At 40.2% G+C, this 26906-nt stretch overlaps 1 protein-coding gene across 16 annotated transcripts in view; it reads left to right on the plus strand.

Annotated features, from left to right (window-relative positions):
• WDFY3 (WD repeat and FYVE domain containing 3) overlaps positions 1-26906 on the plus strand; it is a 251531-nt gene that overhangs the window by 210910 nt on the left and 13715 nt on the right. For all 16 annotated transcript variants that reach the window (XM_070612692.1, XM_070612688.1, XM_070612693.1 and 13 more), the window contains 12 exons: positions 888-968; positions 3477-3531; positions 3781-3900; positions 6940-7057; positions 8013-8119; positions 9655-9808; positions 16324-16415; positions 16640-16852; positions 19624-19771; positions 20861-21015; positions 22175-22333; positions 24189-24368. In XM_070612692.1, the coding sequence (XP_070468793.1) occupies positions 888-968; positions 3477-3531; positions 3781-3900; positions 6940-7057; positions 8013-8119; positions 9655-9808; positions 16324-16415; positions 16640-16852; positions 19624-19771; positions 20861-21015; positions 22175-22333; positions 24189-24368 (1582 nt within the window). The remainder of the gene's footprint in view (positions 1-887; positions 969-3476; positions 3532-3780; positions 3901-6939; positions 7058-8012; positions 8120-9654; positions 9809-16323; positions 16416-16639; positions 16853-19623; positions 19772-20860; positions 21016-22174; positions 22334-24188; positions 24369-26906) is intronic.

Here is a 26906-nt window from a genome sequence, read left to right on the forward strand (position 1 = left end):
CCTAGATCTGGCAATCCCTCTGTGAGGAGAAGTTTTGTCTTTTAAATCCCTCCACGGGGAATGACTATACCCAGAGCATTGCTCTTCACTGCAGTACAGGAACATTATGTCTGAGCACGTGGGAATGCGGGTGGTTCTTCAAACACGGGGCTTGTGGGTGTTGATTGCTAATCCGGAACTCGTGTCACATACGGGAAGCGCTAAGTAAAATGACTGAAATTTTAGTTAGCGATCTTACTAATTTCTAAAGGTGATACTGTTTTCACTGCTAGGAAATTACTTGCTCTTCATAACTAGAAGTTGCTAAAAGGCGATGAGTTTTTCTTTCTCTGAGAAATGTCCTTGTATATGCCAAGTTAAGGTGCACATTCATTCCAAGAATTTTCCCGTAACTTCTTTCTCCTTTAAAAAAATTTGTTGACATTTTGAGCAACTCTGAAAAAACTTTGTGTCACATAAAGCTTCTTATCTTGTATGTATCTTTATTTGCTTAGTGATGTCTCTGTCCCAGCATTTGTTTAACTCTCATCATTACTTGCTGTCACGTGAATAGTTAGCTGCTCATCACTCTTCAGGATTTCATTAGGTTGACTCCATTCCTGTGAATGAGGCTTGCAGGGATTTTTCTTCTGGTAATGTGGCAGCATATGTAAAAATCCAAAATGATAGATTTTGCTGTGGACCTTTATATTTGGCTTTAGAAGTCTTCATTCTGCCCTGTTCTGTAACAGAGTATTCTAATTAGTGTATTCCCTTTGCTGCCATTTACTGGGTAATGGAGAGGTAAACGCAACAATTACGATTTAAATGAATCATCTTTCCTAGGCTCCCATTCGATCCTGACTGAGACTTCATTTCCAATTTTCCGCTATTTTTAAATTTTTCAGGTTTTTGGCTGTGGTGCCGTCTCTGACTGACAGTTCAGAGTCTGTGTCTGGGCAACGACCGAACACAAGTGTGGAGCAGGGGTAGGTTTGCTTCGTGTACATTAGAGTTTAATAGAGAAATTAGGAAAGTTTCCATCTGGGCAGTATTATTTGGTAGTTTTAATGAGTGTTTCCCTACAATGGTGGTTTTAAATATGAAAACTAGGAAGAAGAAAGAAAATGTATGCATAATCACTCATGTCAAATCAGCCCTTACATTTTGATCAGTTCCCTCTGGTGTTTGAAGCACACATCTATTCCCATGCACATAATTGCGTTCGTACTACAAATGCAGATTTTTATTCGACATCTTCCATTCAGTGTTATATGTAAATATTTCCCTGTACTTTCAAAAAGTTCTTCAGAAACATTATTTTTATTTACTACCTATCCATCATATATATAAAGCATGACCACTTATTTTTGCATGTTTCTTCTTTATCAGGTTTCCTCGTTATAGTAATGCACGTGTGATTCTTCATTTTTTTAGGATAACATCCCTTTAGTAAAATAAAGGGTATGAATTTTAAGGCTCTTGATACACAAAACCAAATTGATTTTCCTAAAAATTATACACGTTTAGATTCCACCATTAGTGGATCAATTTGCTTGTCTCCATAGATGCTTGCCAATTTTTTTATTTACTTTTTTTATTTTTACCAATTTTGTAAAATGCTTTCTCAGTTTTTAAATGTGCATTTCTTTTATTAGTAGTAATCTTGCGTACTGTATATGTTTGTTAGTCATTTAAAATCATCATTTGTGAATTATTCATAACTTTTGCCCATTTTTCCCCTGAGTTCTTTTTTGTTGGTGGTGGTGGTAGTTTGATTTTTTTTGAGATACAGTTGTCTATAACAATATATTAATTTCAGGTATGCAATATAATGATTCAATATTTGTGAAATGACCAGCACAATAAGTCTAGTAACATCTCCTTTGAGTTCTTATTATCAATTTGTATGGGATTTTTGTATAATAATATATTACTCCTTTGCTTGTCATGTTTGTTGTAAATTGCCCAGTTCTCTTAATTTTGTTTTTTGACGTTTAAACTTCTGTTTTCATGTGTTCAAACCTGTCAGTGGTTCCTTTGTGCTCTTTTCGGCTGCTTTTAATCTTAGGAAGTCATTGTAGCTGTTGCGGGAATCCACATACCCAGCTGCATTCACAGTCACTCAGAACCTGGTAGCCCTTTATCATGCGTTGGAAAAGAAGCAGTGCTTTTGGGCTACAAATTAATTATTACAGAATACAAGAAAATGACTTAAAACTTTACCGGGGATTCTGTAATTTGTCCAGTGTGCGTGCGTCTAAATATGTTAAATTCTCTTTAAGTTGTTGCCCCTGTTTTTCTTTAGCTGAGGTTTGGGAAATAAAATGATAAATGTATGCTTCTGTTAACCTCACAAGCGTGTTCTGTTCCTGCTCCTTTGTGGTGGTGTTACAGGAAGCGCGAGGCTCCCTTAGAGCATATCCAGCCTTTCTTCTGTTAGTAAGCAAATTGCTAGTACTTCTACCCGCCTAGATGATCTTCAACTTGCTGTATCGTTGTTCCTGCTTCTTTCTCTGCTGAGTTGGCGGTTCTTAAAGAACTTCTAAAACTCAAAGGCAAGAAGCAGAAATTCATTTCCAACTTGAATCGTCTTTTCAGTTGTTCCCTTTCTTATAAAGTCGAGGAGGGATCATAGCTCTTTCTCCAGGGAGAAATCCTGTCCATTCACTTTGCCTGATGGCAAGAATTTATCCACAAGTGGACAGTAGTCTCTGAACTATCGAGCTGGATATGTTTATGAACTAAGGTTTACAGATCTATTAATTTCCTTTCAGACAATAAAATAGACAGTTAAGTGCTTTCCTACTGGTTCAGTGACCAATTCACAGTCTTCAAACTATTAATTATCGACATTATAAAGCTTTTAAACCTTAAGTAGGGTTTTTAGCATTCTAGGAAAGTCTGCTATCCAAAAAACTTCCGTAATTTTAAAAGACCTAAACAGCAATGACTTTCTTGTCATAATGCAGTCATATTTTCATTCACTTTTTCAACATATCTTTTAGGAAATGTGCTGTTTGCCTACTATGTACAAAATATTGTATACTATTTCAGTTATTCCAATTTAATATTTTTAAATCCGTTTACATAGGAATTATTGTAAAAGGTAGAAGATTGGACTAGATCAGTGTTTTCCAAAGTCTTTTGGCCTAGCCCACAGTGAAAAACGTATACTACATGGCATCCCAGGACACACAAACTGAATACAAAATACTGAATACAAATACTGAAACAAAATTCACTGAAAATTCTTTCCCCTTACTATATGTGATGCCTTCCGGTGTTCTCTGTTTCCTTCAGTTCAGTTCTATATCGTTTCATGTTTCAAAATGCTGATTGCAACCCACTAAACTGATTCCATGACCCACCAATAGGTCCTCCATAGTTTGAAAAATTCCTGGACCAGATGACTTAAAATTTGTCAACTTTATAGTTACTCAGATCTAAAATCATATTGTCTACTATATACTTAATTAAATATCTGTTGTTTTTAGATCTGGGTTGCTTAGCACTTTGGTTGGAGAGAAGTCTGTAACTCAGAGATGGGAGGTAAGCTACCTTCATAATTTGTAGTTAGATGATATAAGTCATACAGTTAAAAGCACTTTAATAATCTGTAAAATATATACCATAGAAAAAAATGTTTTATTTTTGTTATTTTTAGGAAAAAATCTTTTGTTCTGAAATCTGTAAAAAAGAAACTGTCTTTTACCTTGTTTTGCATATAAAATGTTTAAAAATGAACGCAGTAGAAATAATTGATTATCCTAAAATGATTCTTTACTTACTTTTCCCAAGAGAGGTGAAATCAGCAACTTCCAGTATCTGATGCACTTGAACACTTTGGCTGGCAGGTCGTATAATGACCTCATGCAGTATCCCGTCTTCCCCTGGATCCTTGCAGATTACGACTCAGAGGTAAATCTCAAATCATTTTGTGTAAGTAGAACACATTTTCAAAAGTAATTTAAAGATATTGCAATTGCTCAAATGTTTTATTTGCTTTGTAATTTAATTTTCTCAATGGGCACTTATACCAAAAAGATGAGAAGAGTTTTAGCTTGGACTTGTACAAAGTTTGGGTAACTGACCAACTTCTTAGATCTTAACTCATAATACCTATTTGGATTCTTTAAGTGCTAATTAATTGTATCCACTGCTGGATGTCAGAATCTTTCTTTGTACTTAGAATTGTTTTGTGGTTTCAATTTACCTTCAAAGTGCCAGGGACTCCCAAATTTGTATCTACAACCCAAATCTTTCTCCTTGGAGCTCCGTACTTGTATAACCAACTGCCTATGCGCCGGCTGCACTTGAATATTTAATACACCTCAAATTCAGCGTGACCAAAACCAAATTCCTGTTTTTCCCCAACCAAACCTGCTTCTGTTCCAGGTTCTCCGTCTCAGTAAGTGGCACCTGCAATTAGACAACCGTTTATTCAGTTACTAAGGCCAAAAGCTTTAGAAGTATCCTCAACTTTTCTTTTTTTCCTCACATCCCACATTCAATCAGTAAAATCTGGTTAGCTCTATTGTTTGAATTGTTTGCTAGAAGAAGGTGAAGGGACTCTTCTGCAAAATGCTCCTGTCACATAGGAGGAATTTTTTGTCATTCCGAGAAGCCTTGGGAGAGCAGTTCCAGCAATTCAACATGTACATGACTTAGGGTTCAAAATCAGAACCAAAACGGATGCGTATAAATGTTCTCCTTCCTGTCTTCTTTTGCCTACTAGCTCATAGAGGCCTGATTAGTTCTGAAATAAACCAGTACCAGGAAAAATAAGGGAAGCTTAGGCCTGAATAAACCAAAAAAAAGAAAGATTAACCATTTGAAAACTCATTAGGCCTTCTCATTCACTAGAATCAAGTCTATTTGTTTTTCCAGAAGTTTTATACATCAGCGTATTAGAATGAAAGAGAAAGCTTCTGTCCTCAGAGAACTTTAGTTTAAAGAAGGAATGAAATCTGCCTTATATACACAGACGTATGTGAGTGCATTCAATGTGTGGATCTGTGTATCAATATGTATACCTACATATGCATTAAATTAATAGAAGGAGAAGAAGAGGTCAGTAGTAAAGACTGATAAAATGAAAGTACTTTTCCTTTCAGTCAATCAGAGAAATTCACAAGAAAATGTAGATTTTAAAGAGACATGAAGCCCACAAAGAATGCACTTTTGTGAGAAGGGAATGGAGAGCTGTATCAATCTGCACTTGAGTCTCTGTCTCATAGGAACCTCCCAGGTCCCACTCCTGAACCTTCAGTTCTCTCCCTCATTCCCCTAATGCACTTCTGACCCTCACTCACAATTCCTCAGCTCAGGAAATGGCGCTGTTAGCATGCTGTCGTACAGGCTGGAAATTACACTCATTTTCCTACTGCCCATGTCTACCCAGTGGCCAAGGCGTGTCTGCCTTTAAATGTCTTTCTAGTCTCTTCTTTTGTCTCCATCTGCATTGCCAGGATGCCATGTCAGCAGATCTCTCACTGGATTGTTGCCGTAGCCTCCTAACAGACTTCCTGCTCTGGTCTTGCCTTCCTTCACTGTGTCCTCCACTGCAGAAACACGAATCTAACTGAGTCATCCTCTGGTGAAAGTTATTCGGTGAATCATCATCACGATTTAGGAGTTTAAAAGCGTCAGCACGGTGCCCTTTACAAAGTAGCTCCTCCGTCTATGTCCCTCCTGAGCTCCCAGGACTGCTCTTTTGGGCTCCCCATTGCCTCTCGTGCCTTTCAGCTACCCTCCCCATCTGGAATTCTCCCCAGTGCCATGCACATCTTCTCTCCCGCTTACAAATTCATCTGGCGAGTTCCATTTCATCTTGCAGGACACACTCAAGTGTCACCTCTGGGGCACCGTCTGTCCTCTCTCTCCTCTTTCTTCTTCCTCTGTTCCCACACTGCCTTGTGGCTGCATCGTGGTGCTTTTCTTTTACAGCATATTGTAGTCATGATTTTTGTCTGACCCTACTCAACTCTGAGATCCTTGAGCACAAAGACTGTCTTATGTATCTCTCAGTTCCCCATCTCTAGAACAAAGCCTGGTACTTAGTATACACTTTAATGTTTGCTGAATTTAACCAAAAAAGTATAAATGAGTTATTTTGCATATAGATTTTGAGAGGACAAATGTACTAACTTGACTTACATTCGTAAACGTGGATCACTTTCTCCCACCCAAAACCTTTAAAATACAAGTTTAGCAAAATTGGTTGGTCAGGATGTCCTGTAAAAAGGACAAAAATTAAGTATCCCATGGGTACATATTTCAAATTTCTACTTTTAAAACCCTCAGGAAGTAAATTTTGGTTTCCTTTTAAATATGTGAATTAGGTCAGCTAGAGATGAGCTTTTAAAATAATCTCTGGTGGACTGAAGGATTCCATCTCATTTGGAAGTCGCTTGATCTGGTATGGTGTTGTCTTTTAGAGATGAACAAATCACTGAGTGCTCTAGTTTATTTCACTTTCCGATCACCTCTAAGAAGAAGATGCTCAGAAGTGAAGTTGGAGGCAAACAGGAGAGGAAGGGAAAAGAACAGGGAGAGATTTGATCCTCCAGAGTTATGTGGGTGTTGGAGGATACAGATGAATGGAAGCTTTTGTGTCCACAGTGTCCTGCTGTGTCCTTGCCAAGACTGGGAAGGACTTTCCCTCTTATTCCTCATCTCCAGACCTAGATCCTGAATGCCTTCCTCTGTGAACACATTGTTTCCAAAGCCGTTGTCTTCAAACTGAATCAATTAACAAACTGCCACATGCTGTCTGTAAAGTACGGATAAGCAGTAGGTACATAGATAGCATTGTTGTGGGGTCCACTTCTGCCAGTGTGACCTCACATTTACCAGCATGTGTGTAAATCATCATTGTCTGCTATAGCCACTGTATCTACACTGGTGAGAATAGAGGGTGTATAGTAACTTGGAATTGGGTCTTATTTTGTATTTTAGGAGGTAGATCTTACTAATCCCAAGACATTTAGAAACCTGGCTAAGCCAATGGGAGCACAGACAGATGAACGATTAGCTCAATATAAGAAGCGGTATAAAGACTGGGAAGATCCTAATGGTAAGTAACTTTTCTTGTCATTGGACTTTGTACCTAAGTTTCAACAGTAAGTCATCGTTTAGTGGTCTGACATCCACAATTTGTGTCTTTCCCCAAATTGCTTATGTATCATTACATCTATATATGTTATATATGCACGTATATATACAACTCTCAGAGTAGAAAAATCAGGTTTTGCATGCCAACCGATGGCCATGCTGAGAAGGCTTTATGTAGGTAGCTTGTCAGGTACTGGCAGAAAACTTAGTATGTCTGCTTCGTATAGGGCAGAAATTTCCCATCGTAACCTGCCTTTATCTCTAACCGTGTTTAGGCCAGAAACTACGCTTTCCCTTATTGACTTTCTTTTAATTTTTTTTAAGCACCCTTTTGCATTAAAAAAAATAGTCATAATTACCTTCTAAAACATTATACAGTTTACTTATTATTTATTATGTTTAATGTTTCTCACGTATCCCCCTCAAACAGGCAAAACAAATAAAGGGAAAAAAACCTAAGCCTAACAATATTCCCTGTGTGGACTCTTTTTTTTTTCCCTGCCAAGGAGAGTATATATAATAAAAATTGCATAATATTCATAGACAGTTTAGAGATATGGATCATCGCAAAGCCAGAACCTAATAAAACGCAGCTATACGTCAATATCCTGCTTTAGTGGAAGATGGTTTGCTGTTAAGTGATATCTGTTACAATAAGCCTCAAAACATGAATTGCCACATGTACTACTTTTGGGGGGAAACGCATTGAATTATACTTACTTTGGATCACTGCCAAACATGTAAGTGAGGGGTAGCTGGGTCGTCGTAAAATTTTCATGCTACAAATGCCAGTACTAACTGCTTTTAGTGTCACAGTTGTCACATACTTTGGCATTTTCAAGCCTATTAATTAACATCAATTTTAGTTTTTGTATTTACTCTTTTGTTTTCGATTGTGCTTTAATTTTCTTGAACAGGAGAAACTCCTGCCTACCACTATGGCACCCACTACTCATCTGCAATGATTGTGGCTTCATACCTAGTAAGGATGGAGCCTTTCACACAGATATTCTTGAGACTACAGGTAAAACTCTAAATTTAGAATTTTTCCATTTTATTGAAGCTGCCTTCCTATTTAAAATTGTTGGGGTTTTTTTTTAATGTTGTTATCTTGCCTTACAAGAAGCCCTGTGACGTTTTAGTCACAAAAGTATTCAAACATAATTAAAGTAGAATTTCACTGGACCAAAATTTATGAATAAAGTTAGAATTTGTTTACAATAAACAGGTGCCAGGGTCCTTGGGTCAAATAAGCAAATGGCATATGCTTTCCAGCCTTAACTGGTTGAATTCAACAAACATTCAAAAAAGAGTAATAGAGCCTAACTCATTTGCTGTCTTCTTTATTATAATTGCTTTTCTCTACATTCTCTTTCATTTATTCAGCAAATATTTTTGGAATACCTACTGTATGCCAGGCACTGTACTAGATGCTTGGAGGATATCAGTGAATAAAGACGAAAGCCCTGCCTTATGGAGCTTATATATTTTAGTTGAAGGAGACAGACACACATAATAATTAAGTATATTGTAAAGTGCTTTAGAGTGTGATAAAAGCTATCAAAAAAATAGAGAGCAGGGAAAGAGGGTGGGAAGTGTCGGGATGGGAGGTGCAGGATGCAGTTTTAAATAGAGTGGTCAGAGTGGGTCTCCTTGCAAAGGTGATTTCTGCACAAAAACCGGAAGGAGATGAGGGCCGTGCTCGGCCAATATATGGAGAAAGTGTGTTCCAGGCAGAGGGAGCAGCCCGTGCAAGGGCCCTAAGTTAGGCATGTGCCTGAGGCGTTTGAGGAACAGCCAGGAAGCCACTGTGTCTGGAGCAGAGTAAGTGCAGGGGAAGGTCACAGGGGATGCGGTCAGAGAGGTAACAGAGGCCAGATTGTGGCAGGCGTTGGCGGCCTTTGTGTGGACTTTGGCATTTTCCCACAGTGAGCTTCATCATGAAGACGAACATACTGTTTGCACTTAAAACACAGCACAGGGAGTTTGACTGAAGAAGAGGGTAGTGTATCTGTGAGGCTCTGTAAGCAAAAGAAATCCCTTTGCTGTTTGAATTTGTTTTATTAATCTATAACTTTTGATCACCTTCCTAGTTGTCCACGTAGTTCTCGTTGGTATGAGAACTTGAGTGTCATGTTAATTTATAAAATTAGTCAAACGCATATATAACTTGAACATTTCCAACTATAGATGACTACATTAGAATCTCTTTTTAGGAGAGCTTCATCAAACTATGGAAGAACTCCTATCTCATTATAGTCTCGCGCCCTCTCTAAAAACTAGTGTTTTTTTAATGACTTTTTAAAGTCTTTATATTTGGATTTCACTTCGATTGCAAGACAGATACACTGAGCACCCTTTGTAGGGAGTACCCCAAAGAGAATTAGATTAATTTTCTTTTTGTAATTATTTAAAATTATGTGTATTTGACATAGGATGATGGGAAATTGAAATGTCATCAAACATATGTATGTGGGGTTTTCCAGCCCTTGAGCTTGAGAGAAGCTGCGAGGTGGGGTGGTTCTCTAACAGAGAGGTGCCTTCTCATTCTGCCCACAGGGAGGCCACTTTGACCTGGCTGACCGGATGTTTCACAGTGTGCGCGAGGCCTGGTATTCAGCGTCAAAGCACAACATGGCAGACGTAAAAGAACTTATCCCAGAATTTTTTTACTTACCAGAATTCCTGTTCAATTCCAACAATTTTGATCTAGGTACGTAGAACTGTGGCACTGTCTTAGCAACGTTAGGCAGGGAAAGACGCACAGAAGCAAGTCACTTTTCTGAAGATTGTCTGCAGCAGACACTGACAAGATGTCCTTCTGGTTTCAGCTGCTGTTTATTTACTATGATTGGGTTTGTGTGATTAAATATAAAAAGAAAAATAGATTTATACCCCAAAATAGCTATCTCAAACCTAGAGTTTGCGAAACATTTATAATTGACAAAGATTACATCTAATGGTCAGAATGTTATTTCAGTGAAAACGAAGGCGAGGTGAAAATTTATTTGAAGATTATTACAGTTGAAGCCCATTAATAGCCAAGAGTGGTGTATCCAAATTTTTCATGTATTGTTTTAGTTTTGAGGCATTCTCGGCTTGTATGCTAATATGTCTTAAAATTAGAATTTCAGAATAGCTTGGTAAATCCCTCTTCTTTACCTGTTAGGGTCTTTTTTTTCTAGAAAAGCAGGACCAAAGCAACATTTATCAAAGGAGAAAATCATCAGCACTCTGCTCCGTGTATATTGTCTAACAGTTACAGGAAGGAGATTTGACTTTGGCTCCACTTTCTTGGAACACAGTTTGCTGATCTGTGTTTCTGGCTATTTCTTTTAAAACATATCAAAATTCCATTGTTTCTACTTTAGAATAATCCTGCCAAATATTGTTCTGTGTTCCCATTTTTTTCATATCCCCTGTTTTATGCTGTATTTAAGAGTTCAACTTATAAATCATTACTATACTACCTCAGAAAGTTTCATCAACAGAAAATTCAGGGAAATATTCATATCTAATACATTTGAGTGATTTTTCTTTAACTTTTTAAAAACAATTTTTACTTAATTGTCCATCAGCAGTTTTAACCTTGTGAAGTTATAGCTCCAAGTCCACTGGGAAAAATAAGACTTTCGAGAGCCCCAGTAAAAGTCCTGAAATTGAGTCTCATTACCTCTCATCTGGCCTGGAGCTCACCTTTGAGCAGCTGACAACACCAAGTTCTATGACTTAGAACTGGAGGGAGTGAATGGTTCCTCAAAGGACTAGGATAGATGGTGAACAGGGAAAAACAGGTGTATTCCAGCATTTTAATATGGATGCACGTTAGTGTTTCATTTTTTTCACTTAAATTCACCTTTGGAGAATGCTACTCTCTTCCCTGGCGACATCACTTTCAAAGAGACAAATATGGAGAGGTGCAGAAGGAAATAGGGACACTCAACCTTCAGAAACACTGGATCCGTTAGAATAACCTATGTTGCAAAAATGTTCTTGCCAGACCACTTACAAACCCAGCCAAAGGATTCACTTTTAATAAATAAGTAAATAAAAGAAGGGTTATGTATTTTTCTCATGCTCACCTTCATAACAAATCATCTTCTCTTCATGAAATCACACACTTTAAAAAACACTATTTGCATAAAAGAGCTTAAGCCATAATACTTAGAAGAAATTCTGAGTAAAATCTTCATAATGTTGTATTTGACAGTGGATTCTTAGATAGAATATCTAAAGCACAAGCAACAAAAACAAAAAAATATAAATTGCACTCAATCAGAATTTAAAAATTCTGCATCCAAGGGCATTATGAAGAAAGTGAAAAGAAAACGTACAGAATGGGAGAAAATATTTGCAAATGAGATACAGTCATGTGCTGCATGATGACGATTTGCTCAGTGACAGACCACGTGTACAATGGTAGTCCCATAAAATTATAATGGAGCTGAAAAATTCCTATCGCCTAGTGCATCTGGAAGTAGACACTCAAGAGGTTTGTCCATGACTTCAAAGGATTTGCCAAGGATGAGGAGGTGGCAAAAATCAGCAAGGCTGTGGTTGAGATGCAGACAACTTTAACCTATATGTGGATGAGGATGACACTGAGGAGCTCCTAGAGGCGGTTCCTGAGTGATTGACTGACGGGGAGTTGTTGAAACTGGAACAAGAACACATAGCTGAAAAATAGACAGAAGAAAAGGGAACTGCAGGAGAAGTAAAAAAAAAAAAAAAAAAAAGAAAATTCACAGTGAAGGGTTTTCAGAAGCTTTTGTAGACCTCAACAAGTTCCTTAAAAAGTTTGAAAACATGGACCCCAATACCAAAGGTTTGCATTAATAGAGAGGAATGTTCATGGTGCATTATCTGCTTACAAGCAAATCTATGATGAAGAAAAGAAACAAACCAAGCAAACCACCATGGACGTATTTCTAAAGCGTGACCCCTCCTCAGGAAGAGCCTCAGGCAGGTCCTTCAGGAGATGTTCCAGAAGAAGGCATTGTTATCATGGGAGATGACAGCTCCATGCATGTTACTGCCCCTGAAGACCTTCCAGTGGGACAAGATGTAGAAGTGGAAGACTGATATTGATGACGCTGACCCTGTGTAGGCCTAGGCTAATGTGTGTGTGTGTGGCTTAGTTTTAATAAAAAACTTTAAAAAGTAAAAAAATGTTAAAATTTTAAAAATAGAGAAAAGCTTATAGAATAAGGATATAAAGAAAGAAAATATTTTTGTACAATGTGTTTGTGTTTAAGCTAAGTATTATTACAAAAGAGACAAAAAGTTTAAAAAATCAAAAATTTGTAAGGTTACAGTAAGCTAAGTTTAATTTATTATTGAAGAAAGAAAAATTTTTTTATAAATTTAGTGTAGCCTAAGTGTCCAGTGTTTATAAAGTCTACAGTAGTGTGCAGGAATGTCCTAGGCCTTCACGTGCACTCACCACGCACTCACTGACTCACCCAGAGCAACTTCCAGTCCTGCGAGCTCCATTCATGGTAAGAGCCCTATACGGGTGTGCCATTTTTATCTTTTATACCATACTTCTTTGTCTGTGTTTAGATACACAAATACTTAGCATTGTGTTACAGTTGCCTATAGCATTTAGTACAGTAACATGCTGTACAGATTTAAGGCTAGGAGCAATGGGCTGTACCATGTAGCCTAGGTGTGTAATAGGCTATACCATCTAAGTTTGCGTAAGTGCACTCTATGATGTTCAGACAGTGACAAAATCACCTGATGACGAATTTCTCAGAACATATTTCCATTGTTAAGCCATGCATGAGTGTATCTTATAACGGTCTAGTATCCAGACTACAGAGAACTCTTACTGCTCAACAACAAAAAGGTAAACAACCCAAGTGAAAAATGAAAGGACCTGAATATACATTTCTCCAAAGGAATTGTGCAGATGGCCAATAAGCAGATGAAAAGATGCTCAGTATCATTAGTAATTAGGGAAATGCAAATCAAAACCACAGTGAGGTACCAATTCACACCCACTGAGATGGCAATAATGAAAAAAACTCACACAAACAGAAAATAACAAAGACTGGCAAGGATGTGGAGAAATTCACAACCCTCGTGCCTTGCTGATGGGACTGTAAACGGGTCAGCTGCTGCAGGAGGCGGTTTAGGGGGTCCTCAAAAAGTTAAAAGAGAGGGGGCTGGCCCCGTGGCCGAGTGGTTAAGTTCGCCCGCTCTGCTGCAGGCGGCCCAGTATTTCGTTGGTTCGAATCCTGGGCGCGGACATGGCACTGCTCATCAAACCACGCTGAGGCAGCGTCCCACATGCCACAACTAGAAGGACCCACAACAAAGAATATACAACTATGTACCGGGGGGCTTTGGGGAGAAAAAGGAAAAAAATAAAATCTTTAAAAAAAAAAAAAAGTTAAAAGAGAGAATTAACACATGAGCCTGCAATTCCACTTTGAGATATATGTTCAAAAGAACTGAAAACAGGGATCGAACAGGTACATGTACTCGTACATTCGTAGCAGCATTATTTACAATAGCCAAATGGTAGAAACAGCCCACCTGTCTATCAGTAGATAAACAAATTGTGGGATGTACATAAAATGGAATGTTTCTCAGCCATAGAAGTACTGATAAATGCTACAATGTAGAAGAACATCAAAAACATTACACAAAGTGAAAGAAGCCAGACACAGAAGTCACATGATGTATGATTCCATTTCTATGGAATATCGAGAACAGGTAAATCCATACACAGAGAACGCAGATTGGTGGTTACCAGGAGTGGAGGGGTGAGAGGAATGGGGAGCAACTGCTTAACAGATACAAGGTTTCTTTTTGGGGTGATGAAAATGTTTTGGGACTAGATAGAGGTGGTAGTTGCACAACATTGTGAATGTACTAAATGCCACTGAATTGTTCTCTTGAAAATGGTTAATTTTATGGTATGTGAATTTTGCCTCAATAAAAAGAAAAAAAAAACAAAACAAAATGCTGTTTGGCTCTCCACCCAGAAAAGAAAGTAAATGATTTAAAAGAAAGAGAACTTGGCTTTTTTCCCTAGTTCTGGGATGAGTACCTTCACCCCTGGTCTTCTTTTTTTTCTTTTTTTCTTTTTTTGTGAGGAAGATTGGCCCTGAGCTAACATCTATTGCCAAGCTTTCTCTATTTTATGTGGGATGCTGTCACAGCATGGCCTGACGAGTGGTGCTAGGTCCGCACCCAGGATCCGAACCTGCAAGCACCAGGCTGCCGAAGAGGAGCATGCAAATTTAACCACTGCACCACCGGGCCCCCATCCCTGGTCTTCTTGACCTCACACCCTTGGATGTACATGGAGGGGAGCTGCAGAGTAGCAGAATTTGACCAGAGTTTTCTACAAACCCTTCCCTTTAAATGACATTTTAAAATTGTAGATAGTGCTGATAAAATATATCACACAGTTTTTTAGGAATTATGAGCAAAATTTTGAAAAGCAGGTTAAACCTGTATAGCCTGGTGATTATTACTTGCTTCCTATTATCAAAAAATTAGGGAATGGTTAAGTTTGCACACTCCACATCAGCGGACCTATGCACTGCTCATCAAGCCATGCTGTGGTGGCATCCCACATAGAAAAACTAGAATGACTTGCAACTAGGAAAAACTGCTATGCACTGAGGCTTTGGGGAGGAAAAATTGGAGAGAGGAAGATTGGCAACAGGTGTTAGCTCAGGGCCAATCTTCCTCACCCAAAAGCTTACCTTAAAAAAAAATATTAGGTGTCAAGAGGGCATTTCAAGGGGACTAGAGTGAGGGTGTGAAGCAGGGGAGGGTTTGTAAAAACTTGATTGTTTTATTGTTTTCTTAAGTCATGGTAATTTTTCCAACCAAGTCAAGACATTCCTTTAAACAATAAACTGATTTTTGTGTCTCTCACTTAATATTACATTGTAAATAAGCCATCAAATAACAATGATGAAAATAGGATTGTTTCTAAAGGAAATATTTTTATTGGTGCTCACTTGGAAGCACCTTTGTGTTCTAAAATTTGGACGACTGCACTTCCCTATGAAAATTGGTGATGCTACTATTTATCTAACCGACTGCTGTTAAGCTGGTGAGTCAGCATTATTGTTTTTGGAGTCATTTTTACAATGATCCTCTGATTTGTACCTAAGAAAACTATGTAAGCTAAAGCGAACTTTTTGGTGTTGTTTCAGAAAAAGAGAAGAAAAAAAACCTGTCTCCTTAGATGCCAGTCCCATTTAATGTGTTTCGTTGTGGATAGGTTTCATAGCAAAGAGTTTCTTTAGTATTTTCGAGACTCTCTGGCTGTGATTTAAAATGCCAGTTTACGGGGCATGAACACCTCTTGGAATGCATTATCCCAACTGCATGTTTTCGTTTCTGCCGGGTGGCCCCATACTCTTTCCAAATGTGTTTTTCTGTTAAACGATATACTAATAGCAAAAAGTTATGTTTCGGATTTTCTTTTTTTAGTGAGAATCCTTACAGCAAAATACCTGTTAGTTCTACAGAGCTCTCTCAAGATTTAAGAATCAGAAATACGTGAAACCACATGCATTACAAATATCTCTAGTAGACTGTGATACTTTCATTTCCTCTTAAGCAGAGAGAGAATTCAAATAGAAAATATCTTTCAATTTGAGGTATTCTTTCAACAACCTCCCCTATGTGAACGGCAAAATTTTGTCAAAACATTAAGACAAGAAATTCAGTCCTGGGTAACTGCTGATGACTCACCAAGCTTTAAGCGTTCTGGAAAAGCCTAAACAAAAGAAGAGTTTAGGGAAATTAATGGCCCTTCAAATGAGCCGTCTTAAGGGGATTGAATTTGAGCATTTTTTCCAGAACTCTAAACAGTAGCCACATGAAGTGTTTCACTAAGGAGTCCTGTGGTCAGTTAAATTTCAGAAACGTCGTGTCTGATACCCGTCCTAGAGAAGAACAGTGCCCCTTAGGAGTCTTGCGGGAAGAGACGTGTTTCATTCTGCATAACTCAGCATTTCCTGAAGTCATTTGACCGTGAGGGCCCCTCAGTTTGGCTAACATTTGACAACTCTCTCTGAGGGAATGCTCTAAGGAGCAGTCTTAGAGAAATGCCAGATCAGATGATCTCTGAGGGTCCTTTCTGGTGGTAAAATTTCATAGTGCTGGTAATGAATCTAACCCACTATTTCTCTGGTACTTTCATATGAAGCTACTATTTAGCTCACTTTTTCATTTGTTTTAATGTACCCACAGGCTGTAAACAAAATGGCACCAAGCTTGGAGATGTTATCCTTCCACCCTGGGCCAAGGGGGACCCACGAGAATTCATCCGAGTCCACCGCGAGGTAATGGGAGTGCCCTTTGCAGGTGAACTTGGATTTCACTGGGCCAGTGACAACAATACGAAGAGTAGGCCTTGAGCAACGTATCACCTGTTTGTTCAAGTTACTAATACTGTTTTTATGGGTTTTAGTTATTTTAGTTCCTATTGGCCACTGGCCAATTCTTTTACTTTCTGAGCAAGTCATAAATGTCAACCAGTGACTGAGCCTGTGTTTTGACATTACAGGCTTTGGAATGTGATTACGTGAGTGCCCATCTGCATGAGTGGATTGACTTAATCTTTGGCTATAAACAGCAAGGCCCTGCTGCAGTAGAAGCTGTAAATGTCTTCCATCATCTTTTTTATGAGGGTCAAGTAGATATCTACAACATAAATGACCCACTAAAGGAAACAGCCACCATAGGGTTCATTAATAACTTCGGTCAGATCCCTAAACAGGTATGGATGTTCTTTTCTTATCATTGATGTTCTCTGTTTCATGTTTTAAGCTCTGTAATGTTTCTTTAGATGGTAGAGAACCATATCATGTAATAATTAAGTTTAGACTGTTTTTAATAAAGGACAGTAAATATCACCCCGTAGGTTCCTAGATTATTGTTTACTCCTCCCATTTACGACCAGATAAATGGAAATTTTGTTGTTCAGAGAGAATTTTCCCTTGAAGACTCGTGCAGGGCATACTTTCCTGGACCTGCACAAGACCTGGTGGGAGGACGAGAAGAGCACAGTCAGGGAAACAGACAGGGCCTTGGGGGCCCCAGCATGCACAGAGATGGGTGTCATCCCGAGGCCAGCAGGAATCCAATGCTAACTTTAATCAGCGAAACGATATGATCCTATTTAAACTTTAAAGATCATTCTGGGAGCCGGCCCCATGGCCGAGTGGTGAAGTTCATGCTCTCTGCTTCAGCAGCCCAGGGCTCACCAGTTCAGATCCTGGGCACAGCCTACACACTGCTCAGCAAGCCGTGCTGTGGTGGCGTCCCCCATAGAAGAGCTAGAATGACTTATAGCTAGGATATACAGCTATGTACTGGGTCTTAAGGGAGAAAAAAAAGGGGGAAGATTGGCAACAGATGTTAGCTCAGGACCAATCTTCCTCACCAAAAAAAAAGAAAAAGGCCCCAACTAAAATATACAACTATGTACTTGGGGGATTTGGGGAGAAAAAGCAGAAAAAAAGAAAAGGAGATTGGCTTGGCAACAGTTGTTCGCTCAGGTGCCAATCTTTATTAAAAAAAAAAAAAGCATGGAGATCTTTCTGGCTGCAGTCACACACACACATCATAGCAGAGCCAAATGAGGAGCAGAAGGCCACGTAGGAAGCTCTTGTGGTAGTTCACGGAACAGCAGTGGTGGTTTGGGTTAGAGAGGTGCGTATGAGAAGTGCTGTGATGGGACTACATTCCATGGGAATGCCTAGGACCGGCCCTGCACTGCTGCTCCGACCACCAGCAGGAACCTGGAGAGGAAGACCAAGAGCTTAGCCTCTCGGTGCCCAAACGCTGTAGGTCCCTCAGCTTCAGTGATGAGCAAACCTTTGTTGAGAGACTTCATCCCTTCTTTCATCTCCATCGTCCAGGGCACGCCTGAGGGTGGGATGCACCTGGGGTAGCTGCAGCACTGTGCAGAGGCACTCATTGCCAGCCGTTCAGACCTCCCACCTTTCCCTGGTACCCCAGGGTCACACTTAGGTCCTGGCTGTCCTTCTCTATTCCTGCTCCACATCTCTCTCCTGGACTCCCTTTCTGTAGGTTAACCAACTAGGGTTCGAGGACTGACCGTTGGGAACACACGGAACAGTGGCGAGTCTTTGTACATGAAGAGTTGTGATGGACCGCAGGGCAATCTGTAACTGCACCACTCATGGTGCGATCTGATCCCCCAGCGAAGGAACCGGGTTTCCCGTTAAAGCGAAATGCTTGTTGATAAACGCTGATCACAGCTCAAGAATCTTGGTTAAACTTTTCCTTTTTTCTGAGGGTTACAAGCACAGGAAGCTTGTTTAATACTTTCTGGGAAATACATATTCCTAACCAAAACATCCAAACACATGCACTGTTGCAGGATTTTTTTGCACTTTTAAGTATAAGAGGCAAGCAGTTTGGAGATGGAGTTTGGATACTAACGTATTTCTAGAACCTTCCGGTGACTAATAGAGAGTACTTCCAAGTATAGCCATCCTAGAAAAATCTAAGTTTTCTGGTCACCACATCCACACTTCTTTTTATATACCCTAGCCTGGCACTGCGCTCTATCCTTAGAGCCTCATGTGAAAGCTCTTCAGTAAATATTCATTCATGAACGTGCTTTAAAGTATGTGGGTCTTTTTATACAACTTCAGAGTCTAGAAAATAACAGAACCCTGATCCTATGCCCCTGTGTGTAGATAAAATGGGAACAATATGTTTAAAGGTTTGGGAGTCTAAAATGTATATCTTCCTTGATACAAAAATTTTCTGTATTTTTTCTTCTAGAAATCCAGAATGTCAAATTTACAAAATGTGATGGTGTTATATTCACCTTAAACCTCATTTCATCTAAGGTTTTCCAAATATCTTCCTCAAATACCAGTTTTCCAACAGAAATGACTCTATGCTTATTTTGAAGATCTATAATATTTGAAAAATAGTCATCTTAACTGCACTTCAGTGCTTTTTAATCCTGTACAAATACTGAACAGAGATACCAAAGATTTTTTTTTTCCTTTACAATATTGCAGGGTAGAAAGAAAGTGACAGTGTTCATACTTTCAGCAAATTAGTAGCACCTAAAAGACACCAAAATGATGTCTCGTAGAAAAAGGCCATGTTGAAGCCAGAAATAACCCAATTAGACAGAATGTCTGCCAGAATGGGATCAAGCCATGAAGAATTGGTTAGTTTTTAAACATCATTGGAAAATAATTGTCAGTCACCTGTAGTTTGAGTAAATTAATTGACTTTTGGAAAGTTGTCATGAAATCGGTGTAGTGCAGAGCATGGTGATAACCCAGGCTTAGGATCACAGCCCTGGCCCTGTGTACTGAGGCATGGAGTCTCTGGCAACCTTCTGAGTCTCTTTGAATTTCTTTCCCCGGATATAAAATGCAATCATACAGTACCTAACAGTTGTGAAGCTTAAGAGAAATAAAAACATAGTACCTGGCATATAAAAGGGCTTAATTAACGTTATCTTTCATTATAAATTATCATCTTCTCTCATACCAGTTATTTAAAAAACCGCATCCACCAAAGCGAGTGAGGAGTCGACTGAACGGAGACAGTGCAGGAATCTCGGTCCCACCGGGATCTACAAGTGACAAGATCTTTTTCCACCACCTGGACAACTTGAGGCCTTCTCTTACACCTGTGAAAGGTAAGGTGACAGGAAATAAACTTCTGCTTCATGATTCCATGGGGGTCTTTTAATAATCCTAGTTTAGCAAGAACAGATTTGCTTCTCAACAATAGTTGAGAAGTACTGTATTTATAATTTATAATAAGTAGTATAGTTTTCGTGATAAGTCATCAAATACTTCTTAGAAAGTCTCCTTTTTCTTTTCTATTTTCTTTTTTGGCCTGTGGATTTTTCATCAGAAAGAACCAAACAGGTTTCTCGTCCCTGCTAAGATAGTGAAAACTCTAATATACCAAATCCTGTAGCCCAACTTTATGTTACAGAAAGACTTCTGTCATCTTCACTTGTGCATGTGCTGCCAATTTAGAAATAGCAGTAAGAAGATTACATTTTTAGTATGCCAACAAAAAGCATCTTTTTTATCTAATGTTGTTATGAGTTATCTAAAAGGACTTTTTCAAGAGGATTTTTGTCTCTTGGAACGAAAAAGTGTTTTACAAAGTCTTGAAGTTGTCACTTAAACAAATCCAAGAATTGGAGTGTCCAAGTCTGGTTAGTTGAATTGGCTGCCAGCTCTCCGCTGTTTGACCTCATTGCACAGACTGCCCTGTGTGAGCTCCAGTCCCTGCCCAGCGATGGTTCTGGACCACTGGTGTGTCGGCAGAGCTCTGGGGCAGAGCAGGGAGTCCAGGCCTCTCACGGAATGTCATGGCCTGTTTTCAGGAAGTCCAAGGGCTAGCTTTAACTTGGGAGTTGCTGAAGGCCTACATTGGTGGAAGGTCTGAGCCTGGCATTCTAGAGCGCGTCCCAGATCACTCTGCAGTCCCAGCGATCAAGAAGCCAGGCTTGATTATAGGAGCCAAACCCAGGAGTGTCCCCAGATAGGAAGGCTGGAGGGAAGCCCTGCAGAACACCAGTCAGAGTTGACATCCACCTAGCAGGTCTTGTGGGAGACTCAAAAGCCAAGATCTAGGAGCATTTGGTCTTAATATAGGTGTCAGGATGCTAGATTTGTGTGCATTTTTGAGATTATTTTATTATCCCTGATGGCATAATGAAGTTCAGTTTCCCTGTCCCCATTCTAATATGTTGATTTGCTTTTTATAGAACTCAAAGAGCCTGTGGGACAAATAGTGTGTACAGATAAAGGCATTCTTGCTGTAGAACAGAACAAGGTTCTCATCCCACCAACCTGGAACAAAACGTTTGCTTGGGGCTACGCAGACCTCAGCTGCCGGCTAGGAACCTATGAGTCAGACAAGGTTGGTATTGTTCCTTACTCACTCATTTCATCTCACTCTTTCATGGTCTGGATATCCTGCTTATTGGGGTGGGGAGACCCCAGGCCAGGGCTTGTCAGCTGTTCCCTCACATCCTAAAGGAAGGGGGGGCTTCTCTCTGTCAGGTCAGGATGCAGGAGCCAGTGGACAAGTCACTAGTTTCCTGCAGAGCAAGCCTCTTTGCAAAGTTGTGTACTAGGGGCTAGCAGTTTCCCTTCCACTCAGAGAATTCCTCCACTCGGTCCTAGCCAGCCAGGCAGTCAACATTTCCACCAACCAGAAGAGCCTCCTTTTGATGAGTCACCATCTGGCCCACTTGTCATTTCAGTACAGTTAGGCATTGCTTAATGACAGGGATACGTGCTGGGAAACTCGTCGTTAGGCAATGTCGTCATTGTGCGAACATCATAGAGTGTACCTACACAGCCCTAGATGCTAGAGCCTGCTACACACCGAGGCCCTATGGCACTGATCTTATGGGCCTGCCATCACATACATGATTCATACTTGACCGAAACATCATGTGGCACATGACAGTACTCTTAAATGGCTGACGGAAAACCTGTCACCCCATCCCCCAAGAAGTAGCGCCTACTAGTTTGAGTCCTGTAAGTCCCTCCTGGAAAGGCAGCATGTCATGATCCTTCAGTGCCCTGTGTTTGTCCTCGGACAGTCCCTCCTGAGTGCAAGGGAGTTACAGTCTACACAGGCCTGCGTGTTGCACTACGACACGGTTCTGTTTAGTTTACGTTCTCATTAAACAGCAGCACTCGTGCTTTCCCTTTACATCTTACTGACTGCGGCAAACACATCCTTTTCCCAGAGTATCCCCTTCATCTTACTTAGCATCGCACAATCTGAACATCGTTTTCCTGGACTAGAGAAACTAGAGACCCCCATTATGAGCAAAGTCCTGTTTATTATGATTTTTAGCAGCAACTGTAGTTAGGAGGCTGTCGGGGGCTGTTCAGAGAAGAGCTTCACTGGAAATGTTGCTAAATTGAAAGTGGCCCAGAATGCATGCAGGTGTTTGCCTGTGAGATGCCTGCACAGAGTTCTCCTTGGCTCAGTGTGCTCGCTGTGTCTCAGGCGTGTCTAGTACTTGAGGGCGTGTGTGTCTCACATCTGTTTTGTTTTACAGGCAGTGACTGTCTATGAGTGTTTGTCTGAGTGGGGCCAGATTCTCTGTGCAATCTGCCCCAACCCCAAGCTGATCATCACGGGTGGAACGAGCACAGTGGTGTGCGTGTGGGAGATGGGCACCTCGAAAGAAAAGGCTAAGACCCTCACTCTGAAACAGGTAACAGAATGGGCAGGATATGGACGCAGTCACTCTCAGCTGCCCACACTCGAGAAACAGACGTAATGGACAAAGCCAAAAAGTAGATGTTCTTTTGCTAGAAATGGGTCTAAAATAAAAGGAAATGAAATGAGAAGATACTGTTTCTAGAAATGATCTAAGCTGGTCCTTTAAAATTGAAGCAAGCCGTCTTTGGGTAATATTTTTTAAATATATTTAAGTAATATAAATGTTTCTCAGAAATTATATGTAAATTGAATTTTTGTAAACCAAATTATATTTGCTATTAATTCATACTAATTTCTTCTCTGGGTGATTTTCATTCTACTGGATGACTAAATCTTTGATTCTTTTATTTTTCTCTTTCCTCTTGAGGAGACGGCAAACTTATGCGTGTGTTCAGTAGAAAAAGTATTTGATCACATGTTAGATAATGACTCTATTATAAATTTTTACTTAAAGCAAGAATCTTTTTATAATTAAGCCATCATCTTTTAATATTTGATTCATGAGTGAATTTACCGTAAAGTTTTTTTTAATGGAATATACATCTAAGTGTTTTTTATGATACAGATTTGAAAAGTAGTATCTACATAATGTCTGCATTTATTGAGCACCTCCTCTGTTCAGAGCACTCTGCTGGGGGCTTAAAAATGTCAAAGTCCAATCTTTACAATTCTATGAGGTAATTATTGACCCTCTTTACGCCTGGAAACACCACGGCTTGGAGAGGTTAAGCCGCATGCCCAAGTCACACTTAGTGGTAAAGTCAAGATGTAAACTCAGTAGTATGTGACTCCAAAGCTATTTTAAAGCCAAACTCAAACAAATAGTAGTGGCTTAGCTATCTATGCAAAGAATGGAAGCCCTTGTACTTATACCAACAACCGTCCATGTGGGCCAGAAACTTCTCTGGTTGCTGAGTCTCACGGTGGACCACATAAAGAGATACAGTGTCCACAGATACAAGGTCGACAGAGTGGTTTGCTGACCCAAACTCTGCTGCTTACAATATTTTCAGTTTAGAAAATGGGCTTTGAAGCTAGTGTGCCAGTAACCCCTCAATAGAAAGCACTTCTTATTTAAAACAGCCTTCTGGGGTTTGCTAAGCATATGGTAAGTATGTCTGTATGACCAAAATTTTAAGCCAACTCATTATTTAAATAGTAAATACTCAGAAACTCCTAACAGTAATCTAAATCTTTTTCTTCAAAATACTTCCTTATTTTCCCACATTGCCATTTCCTGGGGTTCTCTTCATATTCCAGCAGAAGAGGGAAGTTCTTATTCTGGTTTGAAGGAGGAGTCCCTCTTGGTCAGAGATGTCCAGATGTCTCCAGTTCAGTAACAGGAACTCAGCAGACACACCAGGACCACATTTTCCCTTTATCTTTCTAGGATCGCGTGCTGTAACCATGCAGTCCTCACACTCTGTGCATTTTTTTAAAAATCCATTCAGTTGTAGTTCAGAGTTGGTGGCATGAAAGAATTGAATCAGAATTTTAATTCTGTACTTTGAGGGCCATGATCAAGACATCCCCAAGTAAAACTGGTCTGAAGAAACCCAGGCTGGGCCAGTTGCCATTCTCCCTTCCTTCTATGATACTGGCCCAAATCCAGGAAAGAGGTAACATAAAAATGGCGATTAGACCTCCACAGTCCTCCAGACTTCTCTCTTCCCCTAGTGGGATGAGGTGAGGACAGTTGACAAGAGGAGAATGAACACTCTCCAGACACCACTGCTCGAGGCACTGGCTCCCCCAGCGCGCTCCTGTCATTTCCTCCAGGACCTTCTGGAGTCCCTTAAAGAGCACTGTCCCTGTGATCATCCTGGTTTTTTCTGTCTCTATTGTAGGCCTTACTTGGCCACACCGATACTGTTACCTGTGCCACAGCATCATTAGCCTATCACATAATTGTCAGCGGGTCCCGTGACCGAACGTGCATCATTTGGGACCTGAACAAACTATCGTTCCTAACCCAGCTCCGAGGCCATCGAGCTCCGGTTTCTGCTCTTTGTATCAATGAATTAACAGTAAGTAGTAAATTACCCACTTTGTTTATGTTTTGGAAAACAAGTAGCTCTGGCCAGTGTAAGTAAAAAATGACTAAGTGTTTTCTAAGGTTATAGATGCTCGTTTTATAAAAGCCACTATATTTTCCCTGATTTATGGTTTCCTTGATTTATGATTGATTTGTTTGCAAAAGCAAATGGATATTAAAGTTTGTAATCTGGGGCTGGCCCCGTGGCCGAGTGGTTAAGTTCGCGCGCTCCGCTGCAGGCAGCTCAGTGTTTCGTTGGTTCGAATCCTGGGCGCGGACATGGCACTGCTCATCAAACCACGCTGAGGCAGCGTCCCACATGCCACAACTAGAAGGACCCACAACGAAGAATATACAACTATGTACCGGGGGGATTTGGGGAGAAAAAGGAAAAAATAAATAAATAAATAAAATCTTTAAAAAAAAAAAGTTTGTAATCCAGAAAGCGATTTTGTCTTAGAATCCATTCACTGCTGCATATACTTTAAAGAGCAAGGTTTGGTTCAAAACAAGACATTCTAGAATAGGCTTTTTTAAAACCAAGGAATTTGGAGGATTTGTTAAGAATGTTAAAATTGTGTTGAAATTTTTATGAAATATATTTAAATTATTTATTTCTTAAGTAAAGTGAAGAGAGTAATATTTGGGTACCCAAACAAGAGAAAAATTGTTATAGAACTATTTTCAAAACAGATTCCAAAGTTATCCAAGGATATTATCTCCTCTCAGAAATAAATATTTTATATACAGATAAATAAAATGAGTGAGAATAAAATAAATGTACTGGCCTAGGAGCCCACCATGTAGCCCAGGCCCTCCTGAGGTGGGGTGACAGGAGCACAGGTATGTTGCTAAGGTGTACTGGTGAGCAGAGGAAGCTAAGGGTGAAGTGTCAAAGACTGAGGCCTCTGTGTCCAAGGGACAAGTCATCATAGTCCTCACGTAGATGATGCCCACATATGCACGTCAGTCTTGCAAATCAGTCAGAACCCACCCAACCTCATCCCTGCTTAGCTCTACCGACCCATTCCCACCCTTGCCCTCAGCCCCGCCCCAGATCATCCTGCACGACCCGGAGTGGTTCTGGCCACGTCGTATCATCAGCTACGCAGCCAGCTTTCCTTTTGAGGGACGCTGCATCTTTCATTTCTACCAGAAGATACCAAGTATTATGCTTTTAATCAAATGCCCTGTAGTCACTCAAAGGAAAAAAAGAAGAAATTCAGTTCTAGTGAATGACGCTTAGAGTGTCTGCTACTAGTAAGAGTAATCAGAGTTGGCTGTGAGTGGGGAGAGTGCAGGGGTGAAAAAGTTGGATTAGTTTTTCGTGGTATTTGAAAGGTTTAAGATGTTAGAACAGCACCTGGGATTGGTCCTGTAAACGTTCGTACCTGAGAGCTTTACGAAAATGTCAGTGCAACAGAGCCGCTCTGCCCTGGCAGTGTTGCTGTGGGCCAAATGCTTAATTGCACTATTTGGAGCAGTTTGTTTTGGGGTTGTTCTTAAGTTAAATACTGAGAATTTTATTTATAGTCAGCTGCTATTTGAGCGAGTGTACACCCACTAGATTGCAGTAGTTGCTGCAAATACTACAAAAGCGTTTGAGTTTTCTCTTTTAAGATGCTTTCGTGATCTCTTAATAACTCATGAAAAGATTCCTATTTCTGTTACGTTTTTGCGGCCAACATCACGTCTGCTTTACTTCAGTCTACAGTTTTGACTAAGCTACCTTGCAGCTGTCCTTTAATTCCGCTTCTCACTGCTCAGCCCTCAGAACCACAGGATTTGCTCTAATGACTCCAACTGAGGTGCCCTGGAGTAATTGAAGAAAGCTTGCGTAGTGCAGAGTGGAGCGGCTGCCTCTTGTCTCCTGCGGAGACTGAGGCCATTAATTAAAGCTCAGCTGCCGACACTCATTGTCAGAGGCGGTTCAGTGGCCAATACAGAGGTAGACACAGGAGTGCTTTGCTAAGTATTATTTTTGTTTGAGTTTTGGTTTGGTTCTTGCTGTCTTGGTAGAAGGACGGAGAGAACAGGAGCAGGACCCACACAGACAGTGGTTTGGGCAAATCCCCAGGCCTCCTCCCGCGGACCTCGTGCTTGCGTTGGTGCTGCTGTTCAGCTTCTGCTTTCCCTCTGTTCTTCATGACCATCTTCCGATTTCTGTAGGTCCTCCTGTGCCTGCTGGCTGCCCTGAAATTCACCGGGCATTTCTAAAGTCAGTCCCTAGCATCATGACAGTCAGGCTGTCCGAGGGATAAAAGAGCCTGCGTGGTATGGTGTATAAGCTTTGGGGCCAGAAAGAGCTGGGTTCAAATCTTTACTCTGTGATATGAGGCAAGTTACTTAAGCTCTTTGCACCTCACCGTCCTCTGCTCTAAAGCAGGGCTTGCAAGAGGTCACCTCACAAGGTGGTTATGAGGATGAAATGGAATGTCTGAAGTGCCCACCATAGTAACACACACAGTAGATGCTTCAGCAAGTGTGTTAATCCCTTTAACAGTGAACAGTGGCGGGTTGTATTCTTACT

This window comes from Equus przewalskii, chromosome 3 (genome assembly GCF_037783145.1).
Source record: "Equus przewalskii isolate Varuska chromosome 3, EquPr2, whole genome shotgun sequence".
Taxonomy (NCBI): Eukaryota; Metazoa; Chordata; class Mammalia; order Perissodactyla; family Equidae; genus Equus; species Equus przewalskii.